This window comes from Juglans microcarpa x Juglans regia, chromosome 6D (assembly GCF_004785595.1).
Source record: "Juglans microcarpa x Juglans regia isolate MS1-56 chromosome 6D, Jm3101_v1.0, whole genome shotgun sequence".
Lineage (NCBI taxonomy): Eukaryota > Viridiplantae > Streptophyta > Magnoliopsida > Fagales > Juglandaceae > Juglans > Juglans microcarpa x Juglans regia.
Window position 1 is genome coordinate 24768463 of NC_054604.1, and position 10896 is coordinate 24779358.

Consider the following 10896-nt stretch of genomic DNA (forward strand, 5'->3'; position numbering starts at 1 on the left):
CATCTCACTTCATCATTACAACTTTCTCAAATCTCTACACAAAATAAAATAAATAATTCAACTTTTTCAAATCTCAAAACAAAAATAATATTAAAAAATATATTTTAACAATATTTTATTCAACTTTTTAACTTTAATCTCATCTCATCTCTGAAAACAAACGAGCCCTTAAAAATCATCATTGTTTCGTTCACTTCGGTTGAATGTAGCATAGTGACGTCTCAATGATTGAAATAAAGACTATAATTATTAAAAAATAAATTACTATAAATAAAAATACGTTTAGATGAAATAATAAAGATGACAATTGGATATGTTAATGGTTTACTCAAACCATTACATAATTCAATGTGTGATATCTAAGAAGTGCATTGCATAATGTCATAAATTAGTCAAGATAGCATTTCCAGCTAAATTTGAACTACAAATTTAAGGAATCTATTGCTAATGCTATCAAGATCTCTTGTCCAAAGTTTAAAATCTAATTAAGGTCTGGCTTGGATAGTAAAATGAGATGAAATGAGATGATTTGTAAATAATAGTGAAATTATTTATAAATAGTAATGAAATGATTTGTGTTAATATGTTTGATGAGATTTTGAAAAATGAGAAAAAACTTAAAAAGTTGAATAAAAATATTATAAAGTATAAATATTATTAGAATATTATTTTTTTATTTAATTTTTATTTTATGATTTGAAAATGTTGAATTATTTTTTGTATTTTATTTAAAAATTTAAAAAAATTATAATAATTAGATGAAAAAATTAAATCATAAAAATATTTATATTTGTGATGTTTGAATATTGAGATAAAATGAGTTGGGAGAACTTTACTATGAAAACAAGCCAAAGCGAGTTAACTCTATAAAATTTATAATTGCTTGAATAAATTTATATATGCCTAAGAAATATTAAAAATCTTAATTAATTTATGTCGGTCACTACCAACCAAAAAATAAGTCCCAAAAATTTGGTGGGAAGGTGGAAATACCAAAAAGAATAGCAAGCTCAGATTTCCCTCCTTTTTCAAAAAGTCCTCGAGTCGAGACGATAATCCGCCACGCCACCAAACGATATTTCAAAGTTCAAACCCAAATTTCACCCTTCCCTCTCTCTGCTTCACCGCTTCTGAATTCAAAAGCCCTAGAACAGTTTTCGAAAACCCAAATTTTTGGAGCGAAACAATTTCTACCAAATTTTGGACCCCTCAGAATTCAATCCCCTCAAAACCCTGTTTCTCATTGTCCCCATTTCTTCACAGATATCCCTCACGCAAGACACAGCGTCTGAATTAAATCTTCCATGGAAACCAATATCGCAAGAATCCTAGAAATCAACACTGCTCCTTCTGATTCTATTGCTTCCCCAGAAATCCTTAATGGGTCTTCACCGTTTCCTCCTGAAATGCTTGTTTCTGAAGAAACCCTTGACGAGTCTTCGCCATCTTTGCTTTCTGAAAGCCCATGCGACCATTCTTTGGCCCCTGCACCAGATCAAAATAGATCTTCTCCAAATTTAGGTAAGAAAGCCCAAGATGACACGTCTTTGGTCCTTTCGCCAAGAATTCCTTCTGGGACTTCTACAATGTTAACTCCTATTAATGAAACCCTAGATGGGTCTTCACCGGCGAATGAACTGGATGCTCTCGATGGGTCTTCTTCTATGCCTATGCAAGCAAAAATCACTAATGATTATCCCAATTTCTCTATTCGTGGAGATGAAGAAGCCCTAGCAGTTGACCCATTTCCCGCTTCCCCGAATCGCTTATTGGGTAATAATTTATTGGATTATTCGTCATCACGTTGGTCTTCTTCATATTATTCCTCGCCCTCAACAACTCCTTGGCCTTCATCTGCCCCTTGGTCTTCTTCGTCTTCATCTTCCAGAGACATCTGGTCTACATGGTCTTCTTCCGAAGAAACCAAGCCTTTCATGGTGGTAGGTTTTGTTTCCTTTCATACCGGTTAAGATTAGTGTATATGTTTCTTTGTTTGTTTTTAACGAATTTTTTCTTTGTATGTGTAGTGCTTATTTATAAATTATTTGTGGTTTTTGAATTTTGTCTAAAAGAAGTTGCTTATTTTATAGGGGGCGGGGCTTGCAAATCTGGGCAACACATGCTTTCTCAATGCCGTGCTGCAATGCTTTACGCATACTGTGCCACTTGTCCAGGCTCTTCGTTCTTACGATCATACCATGCCCTGTGTCTGTAAGATCATGGCTTTCATTGATTTTTCAATTTTTAATTTATCTATGTGTTCTCCGATGTGATTTACTCCTATAATTAGTATCTTTTGTTCAAATCTGTGTTTGGAAATCTCAGGTGGCAGTGAAGGGTTCTGTGCTCTGTGTTCTCTACGTGCCCATGTTGAACGTTCATTAGCTTCTTCTGGAGGGATTCTTACTCCTTTGGAACTTGTTGAGAATTTGAACTGTATCCTTTTGAATCTCTTCCAAATATCCCTTATTTGAGTGGGATGGTTTCCTGAGGTTTTCTTATTTGTAGATGATGGCCACTTGGAGAGGTTTGGATAGTGATTTGAGATTAAAGTTGAAAGTTGAATAAAATGTTGTTAGAATATTATTTGTGATTTGAAAAAGTTAAATGATTTATTTTATTTTATTTGGAAATTTATAAAAATTGTAATGATTAGATGAGACAAATTTGAGATGATTTTGCTGTCCAAACCTTCATTTGATAACACTGAATTTGAGTATAATTTGGAATTGTTAGGTTTTATGATTTATGGGTCTCTAGATGGTTTGGATCATTGTGTACGGTTATACCTTCTGTTTATCAAATGCTCTATCCAATACACAATTTTAAGTGCAAGATGTTTTTTAATTTCAAAGGGCACTTTTGGGAAGCTTTTGTGATCTTGACCTGTGAACGAGCAGATGTTTCATCTTGTTTCCGGAGATATCAGCAGGAAGATGCCCATGAATTTCTGCAGTGCTTCTTAGATAAACTTGAGAGATGTTGCTTGGATTTGAAGGGAAAGGATCTATCATCACAAGGTAACAACCTTGTTGAGAAGGTTTTTGGTGGCCGTCTTGTTAGCAAGGTATGAGCAGAAAAGTAGCTTTGTTAGTTTCTACCATTAAATATTTATCTGAATTAATGGTGATCCTTTTTGCTTGTTTTGGTTGGGTTAATAAAATAATGTCATTGTTTGAATTTCAGCTTCGATGCTGTAACTGTGGACACTCTTCTGACACATATGAACCTCTGATAGACTTGAGTTTGGAGATTGAAGATGTGGACACCCTTCCAAGTGCTCTTGAATCTTTTACAAAGGTGGAAAGGATTGAAGATTCAGGGGCAAAGTTTATGTGTGAGAACTGCAAGGAAGAAGTGTTGGTGGAGAAGCAGTTTATGCTGGAGCAGGCTCCTTCAGTTGCTGCATTCCACTTGAAAAGATTCAAGACAGATGGACCATTTGTTGAGAAAGTTGACAAGCATGTGGAATTCCCTTTGGAGTTGGATTTGCAGCCATACAGCACTGGAAGCCAAAACAACAGTGTGAGTTGCAGATTATTTGTCAATTTTGATTAAAATATGCTCTCTGAAGGCTGCCAGATTTGTTAACATATGATAATGGGTTTTACATAATTTTAAGAATTTGAGAGTAGACACTCATTGTTGAAATGAAAGAATAAAGAAGGAAAATCTTGTCACCTAATTTGGAGATAGGCTGGTTATAGTTTATGAACTGAATACTTTGGAAAATTTTTTTGAAGTATATACAAATTTGGTTTGAAATTTTTGGGTCCGTTTATGGCTTATGCAATAGCTGTATTTGAATACAAGGATTTGGTTGACTGTTTTTCCTTAGGTCTGCATCAAGTGACTGCTGAAGTGCTTATTTTGCCTTTGTTTCCTTCCAGACTGGTGGAATTGAAGTATAACATTTGTTTTTGATAGGTGGAATTGAAGTATAACCTGTATGCAATTATTGTGCATATTGGGTTCTCATCTAATTCTGGGCATTACTTCTGCTTTATTCGGTCCTCTCCAGAGACATGGTACTGCTTGGATGACTCAAAGGTAGTAATTCTAATATAGCCTTTTTATACAGTTGATGAGCATGAATATTTTGCCAAAATTACAGAGTTGACCTATTTTGGTGCACAAAGCCAGAGTAGGGGAATGATCTTGCATTGTGAAAGTCAATATTTTGGATCATGTTCTTTGTTTGTTGTTGAAGTTTTTCTTCTGTAAACATATTGAGTATGATATGATAATGAGTTTTTCTGATGTTTGTGGTATGGATTTTTCCCCCCTAAAAGATTTTGGAGGTGTTTCCTTTTCTGGTTCTTAAGATTATAAAATTAGCTGAACAGCCTCATTTAGAAGCTTTATTCTTAACGACCTTGTGGTTAGATTATTTATGCTCTATTTATCTTATTTTGTCTATGTTGATGTTAAACAATGTGTTCTTTACATTTACAATACAAGCCATTGTTTGTTGAGGCTCTGATAATATGTTTATGGGAAATGATTTGTACCGTCTTAGAGTCAGCAAGTTTTATGCACTTTGAAAAAAATGGGCAAATTTGGGGTCCACATGAAAAAACACTTTTTCACCGATAAAAAAAAAATCCACTTTTTCATACTTTTTTTTCCCCAAAGGGAGTGAGTGCTTGGGCTTTTACACTATAGGACTGTATATAGTATTTCTTTTCTTTTTTTATTGGTCTCTGCACGTTAAGACATCATAAGAGCTAATAAATTTGAAAAACTTATTTTTTGATGGATTTCTTGTAGGTCACTAGTGTACAAGAAGAGTTTGTGCTATCTCAGGAGGCCTACATTCTGTTTTATGCAAGGCAGGGTACACCCTGGTTTTCGAGTATAATAGATGCACATAAGCCATGCTTGGATCCAAACATATTGAATACATCTCCTAAGTCAGTTCTAGACAGTGCGGAAGGTGCTAGTGTTTCGTATCCTAGTGTGGCTTGCATTGATAATTGTGATACCAGTGTCTCCTGTAAAAAAAGAGATGAAGGGGTTGAGATCAATGGAGCTAGAGATGCAGCTAATGGGAATACTGTACAATTGTTAAACCAAGATGAACTTGGGTCCAAAGATTCTAAAGATGATAGACTCATGGATAACTCTTCAACACCACTTGGGGACAGTAAATTTTGTGATGTGACTTCATACAATGAGAAAATGAGCACCACATCCACTGTTGGGGTAGGTAACTGCAAGATTGATGAAATTAAAGATGATGGTTTTCATCCTCTAACGCCGCCCGGATCTCCAAGTCCAGATAAAGTTTCCTTCGAATCTTCAGGTAAGGCAGATTAGATCCTTAAAGAACTTCTTATGCATCTTTTCCCATAAAATCGTTCATTTGAACTAATTAATGAGGTGGTGTGGATTTTGCCAGAGGTGAGGTATCAGATTCCCCGCAATCATCTTAAATTGGAGAAGCGAGTTAGTGGTAAGAAACAGTTGAACAAGGAAAGAGAACTAGAAGATTCAAAGAGCAAGGAAGCTTTGAGATACCTTTCGAAGTGTGCGCATTCCTCTGAGAGGCGCAAGAAATTTATTGCTGCCATTACTGAAAACCAGAGTGAAGGCTCTCTAAACAAGAGGAAAAGAATGGTATCGGCCCCGTGTAAGAACAGCCCTCCCAGAGCTCGACGTAGGCCCAACCACAATGCTATTGTCCAGCCTATGGCAACGGCAATTTCTCGCTGAATGGGGAGAATTTGCTAAACAAACCTGGCTTTTGAACAGTGCAAATATATTAGAGTCAATGCTGACCTTGATTTGATGAAGACTGGGTATGGCCCTTTGAAAATGTTTAGGTTATTCTGTTTGCTGCACATGTGGCGGGACTGGGGAGCCTGGGTGATTAGCCATTGTCACCCTGGGTTCTTTTTACCTTTACCATGAAATGTAAAGTTCTTGAGGTCTTAATTTACTACAGTGCTTTTAGAATCGGGTATAAGAAAGGCATTTTTGAGCACATGCTTTGTGGACTGTATAGGCTTTGCTCAAGAGGTTTAAATTTTAGACGTCTGCCATCTTAATTGAAGCTTTCGTTGAGAGATTTAAATAAATTAATATATAAATGACACGATCTTGAATGACATTAATATCACAGGTTAGATTCCAGTTTTGCTTTCGTATGCTGGGAAAAGAAATACTTCTGCATCCTAGATGAAGCTTTTATATCAGTAAATATACAGGGGCTTTAAAAATAGAAAAACTCTTAAGACTTTAAAGTTTCCCAATGTTGCGGTTGGATTGGAAAATTTGGATTTTGAATTTGGTTTTGGACTTAAATTTCAAATTAACCTTGATTTCAAATTTAAGATTTTAAGTGGTTTAAAAAACTTGTTGTCTTTGGTGCAAATCTTTACCCAAATTTTAATGTGTATGATTTAAATTAGAAATTTGGATTTTAAGGCCTTGTTTAGAATCTTTGGATTTATAATTTAACTCATTTCATTATTATAATTTTTTTTAAAATTCTTAAATAAATGGTCTTTTCGGAGTTGTGGTATGAGTTTTAAAAAGTGTTTAAATAGTTTCAAAAATTATTCAATAAAAAAATTAAGTTGTTTGGATATTATATATTAAAACACTTTTAATTTCAAATAAACTAAAAAGTATGTTTGATGTTTTTTGCAAACGTGTTTTTCCGGATAATGTGAAATGTAATTTAAATTTTAAAAAGATTATCAATAGACTAAAAGATCTATACAACTTTTAAACTTTTAAGAATATGATTATAATTTTTAAAAATTTAAATAATTATCATTTCTACCTAAAAGTAAATTTTTAATTTATTTTCAAACAAATGTAACATATTTAAAAGTGTTTTGAATATATGATTATCAAACAGTAAATAAATTTTTAATAGTATAACTTATTATTTAAGTTATAAGTTATAGGTCCTAAAATTATAAACTATATTTTCTACTGTAATTCTAAATATGCACAAAATATAATAAAAAATTTAATATTTTCAAAATTTAAAATAAAAATAATATTCAAAAAATAATATTTATTCAAGTTTCATATCTAAACCTTCCCTAAAGTTCTAAATCCAAATCAGTCTTTCAAATTCATTCATCGCAACGCACCAGTAACAATAGAAATAAGAAAAGCAAACAGCAGGGCTTGATATGAGAAAAATTGGAAAACCTAAGTTCCCTTCAAATATAAAAATGATTCGTACAAAAGTTTCAAATAGATAAATTTTATATAAGTTCTTACAAAAAAATAGATCCCACCTAAAACAAAAGTAAAAATATATTAATTTTTATTAATGACATCCACTTTTTTACAGAATATTTATATAAAATTTACCTATTTAAAATTTGTACCTAACGTTACTTTCTTTGTTAATATCATCTCCAGCAATAGTCAATATTATAACTTTCAAGGAGAAATGGCCAACAGGGCAAGTACAGATAGTGGCACAAGTGAGTTCGCGGCCCGTCGCAGTTGTACTTGGGAGAATCGTACCACTTGCAAAATTCAAAAGATTTAAAACATTCTTTTCAGCTTAACAGAAGGGGAAAACAATATTTGTATGATTTATTAGAAAAAAGGGCGTGACAAACTAAACAAAATCAATCAATCATTACACAAGCCTATGGCTCCTTACGTGTTGAGATCATGAGTCATATATGATGATGCGTAAAAAATCCCACAATAGACTGTAAGGAGAGAAAGAGTTATTTTCGATTATGACGATTCGAGCCTTGATCGGTATGGTCTGGTGCATGTAGCATTGGTCCGATGTAGTCGTACAGTATTGGTGTGTACATCCACGACGATGTATTGAAAACAAATACAAGGAAAGTAAATGATTGGATACAGAAATTTATGTGATTTGGCATAATACTTACGTCTATGGGCATTTGGGAGGGGAGAAATTTACTAGAATATGCTTGTTTACAATCTCTTATAGCCTCTCATTTTTCACTGTACAATGAAGATTTTGAATATATTTACTGAATAAGACACCCTCCCTAGAGCTCCCATTCGGGAGGTTGAAGAAGAAGTCGAAGTACAAGCCATGCCCAAATCGTTTGGCTACTTGCTTTTTATCTAACCCTCTTTTCGCGTGTGCCTTGGTAATGATAAGGGATGTTCGTTTGGCGTGTGACCACCTCCGTTTTTTCCACTTTCTCCCACTTTCTTTGACACCCCCATTTACCTCCTGACACATTCATTCCATTATTCCTTCTTGTTCTCTATTTCTTACTTTTCTCTTGTTTCCTAGTGGCCTGATGGTTGGGCCTGGTCGAACTTGGATATTTTATCCTCTTCAATATAAGTGTAATATGTGTAGTAAGTAAATGGATAATGATACAATTACAATTATTTTATAATTCATTTACACTCAACTCATACAATTGTACCACTTCATTAAAAATAATTTTCAATTTTATAAAACTACTCTCCGGCTATTTTGTATATAATTGTTAAGTAGTATTTTGTATATAATTGTTAAGTAGTTGTAAAAAGTACTAAAATTTTACAAAACTACTCTCCATTTGTGATTAGGAACTCAATTACTTCTATCTAACCATTGCACTCTATATAATTAGCGGCCGTCCAAAAATGTAAAAGGATTTTAAGAATCGTCCCCTGATTCTCACTGATCAGCAAAAGGCACCTAAATTTGAAGCCAGACGAGTATATAATCAATGAGATGTTCTGGCAGAATATGCTGATCATCTTAGTTTTTTCCCCCATAATTATAATATGGGACTGATTCTGATGATGTTTGTATATTAATTGGCAATGCCATTCATTTGTCCTACTTTGAAAGCCAGTTATATGCTTTCTGCAGCGTATATATGGAGATCACTCTTTGCGATACGTTCGAGACAACACCTACAGATAAGCATGCGTCATGAACCTAGCTTGGAGATATCCGTCTACGTACCTCGGCCTTACAATAATTTGCTGGAAAGCCTCGTTCGTGTCAATGCATGTATCATGCACAGTCTTGTTTATATCGATCGCTATTTTGATTCTTTCCCCCAAACAGGATCTGGCACCTATACTTAAGGACTGGAGAGACGCTCTTCCACTTCCTTTTCTTTTCTCTTCCTTTCTATGTCGGTCATTCGGAGAAGCATTACATTAATTCCCCGAAATAGATCGGTATTATGATTTCTTCTTTTGGAGATGGCGGTAATCGTCGGAGGTCTTGGCCTTTTAGAAAGAGGAGTTCACTGGGAAATCTTAGCTTGCACGAATCACTAGGCTCGGAAAACTATCCAGAAAATGTGGTCATAGTGATGGATGGGATGGAAGAATTCACAATCGAGGCCACAAAATGGGCTCTTGAGAATGTTATTGTGCCTGGACGTTCACTTCTCACTCTCGTCGGTGTAATGCCATGGCTTAACATTCCACGTAAGTGCTGCATATATATCTATATATAGTAATGCTACATACAATTATAAAGTGTCACTTTGAAAAATAGTATAGTTCATTATTAAAAAATTAATTTTTTTACGTGAGTCCCGTATTTATATACTTTTTTCTAAAGTGATTATGCAGCTTTTACACAATCACGACAAAAATATATGGTTATCTACTAAATAAATTAATTATTTACCTTGTATTGATCCATCCTAACATGGAGAATTACTGGGCTTTTTCTAGTTTATTTCAAGACAGCATGGCTTGATGTTCTGAAGCCGCCTAATGTGAACGAGAAAAGAGGGTTGGGAAGTGATGCCAGAAATCTAAAACTTCAAGCAGTCGATGAACTTTGCAGAGAATATGGGGTACGTCCATTCAACTGATCTTAAACTCCCATAAATTTTGATTTTGATTTTTAATGGTCATTAATGATATATTATTCATGCTGTTAGTACTGCTAAATGCTACTCCTTATTTGAAAGATTAGAGTTACGAACTTTACTAAATTTTTGGAACGTGGAATGTAGGTTGTGGCACAAAAAAGGGTTGTAATGGGTCATCCCTCACGACTGTTGGCAGTTGAGCAAATCACGTGCCTTAATGCGACATGGGTGGTGTTGGATAGGTAGGTTAATTAGCTAGAACAGTTCAAGATCGACAGAGACATGAACAAACTAGCTAGTTGATTTTAAAGTTGTCAAGTCATGACATGAATATTAGGTGTTTTATTTGTTTTTGACCTAATTAGGCGTAATATATAGGTTGCTTTGCGTTTCATGGTTTCAGACATCAAAGAAAGAACAGTCAATTTTATGCCAAAAAAATCCCATGCAATATGGTGATCATGAACGATGGAGGAGGGGCTGACATGATTAGAGGCCTGCCGACAATTAGTAGCGGAGAGAACACTCCAGTCGAATCACCAGCATCAGTACCCACTCCAAAAGTTATCATCTCCATGGAGTTCGACGAAATTCTCAAGGAACGAACTCATGAATATCAGGATAAAAAATTGAGGGGAAGTTTTCTTGTTGAAGCCAATGCTTTGAGAGACCAAGGCCGGCAGGAGATATGATCGATGCATGCATGCATGCGTGCAGATGGTTTAAAACTTAAATGCCTGTACAATGAGACAATAAGAGATTAGAATGGCTTTGTAATAAAAAAATTTACTATCATGCATATATGATATATATGGCGCCTTGGGCTATTTATATATATTGCCTATATATATGTATATATATATATGTATGTATTAGGATGTATATATAAGTTTAGAAGTTAGATGTGAAGGAGAGCATATAAAGCAAAAAATAATAGCACTATATATATATTCCATGCACAAAGAGTACAATATATATATATATATATATATATATATTTATATATATTGAACTTCATTACTATCATCAAACTGATCAATTCCTCTCCGTAATAAAGCTAGCTGTTATATCCTCTTAATTAAGAAGGAAAAGATCATCA

The 10896-nt window shown here is 34.2% G+C and overlaps 2 protein-coding genes across 4 annotated transcripts; both read left to right on the plus strand.

The window, feature by feature from the left end:
- The first annotated feature begins 1014 nt into the window (after positions 1–1014).
- On the plus strand, positions 1015–6070 carry LOC121235775 (ubiquitin carboxyl-terminal hydrolase 20-like). 2 transcript variants are annotated; one of them, XR_005934598.1, is made up of 9 exons: positions 1015–1940; positions 2091–2211; positions 2326–2436; positions 2901–3067; positions 3187–3525; positions 3928–4050; positions 4771–5305; positions 5402–5820; positions 5904–6070. XR_005934598.1 is itself a non-coding variant. In XM_041132174.1 (8 exons), the coding sequence occupies exons 1-8, from the start codon at positions 1305–1307 to the stop codon at positions 5713–5715; spliced, it is 2346 nt and encodes a 781-aa protein (XP_040988108.1). In that variant the 5' UTR covers positions 1015–1304; the 3' UTR covers positions 5716–6070. The 2 variants fall into 2 exon arrangements, 1 of the variants encoding a protein (XP_040988108.1); XM_041132174.1 differs by having other exon boundaries at positions 5402–6070.
- A 2953-nt stretch (positions 6071–9023) lies between these two features.
- Positions 9024–10632, plus strand: LOC121234000. Of its 2 annotated transcripts, none has more exons than XM_041129793.1 (4): positions 9024–9402; positions 9655–9779; positions 9942–10039; positions 10176–10632. In XM_041129793.1, exons 1-4 carry the CDS (start codon positions 9153–9155, stop codon positions 10279–10281), a joined length of 579 nt encoding a protein of 192 aa, XP_040985727.1. In that variant the 5' UTR covers positions 9024–9152; the 3' UTR covers positions 10282–10632. The 2 variants fall into 2 exon arrangements, with proteins under 2 accessions (XP_040985727.1, XP_040985725.1); XM_041129791.1 differs by having other exon boundaries at positions 9029–9402; positions 10201–10632.
- The last annotated feature ends 264 nt before the right edge of the window (positions 10633–10896 follow it).

Excerpts from the sequence above, each read along its gene's own strand:
- LOC121235775 (XM_041132174.1), top strand. The coding sequence starts at position 1,305 with ATGGAAACCAATATCGCAAGAATCCTAGAAATCAACACTGCTCCTTCT. Across the intron at positions 2,212-2,325 it reads TCATACCATGCCCTGTGTCT|GTGGCAGTGAAGGGTTCTGT; the intron begins GTAAGATCATGG and ends TGGAAATCTCAG. Across the intron at positions 3,526-3,927 it reads CTGGAAGCCAAAACAACAGT|GTGGAATTGAAGTATAACCT; the intron begins GTGAGTTGCAGA and ends TGTTTTTGATAG.
- LOC121234000 (XM_041129791.1), top strand. The coding sequence starts at position 9,153 with ATGATTTCTTCTTTTGGAGATGGCGGTAATCGTCGGAGGTCTTGGCCT. Across the intron at positions 9,780-9,941 it reads AACTTTGCAGAGAATATGGG|GTTGTGGCACAAAAAAGGGT; the intron begins GTACGTCCATTC and ends CGTGGAATGTAG. Across the intron at positions 10,040-10,200 it reads ACATGGGTGGTGTTGGATAG|ACATCAAAGAAAGAACAGTC; the intron begins GTAGGTTAATTA and ends TCATGGTTTCAG.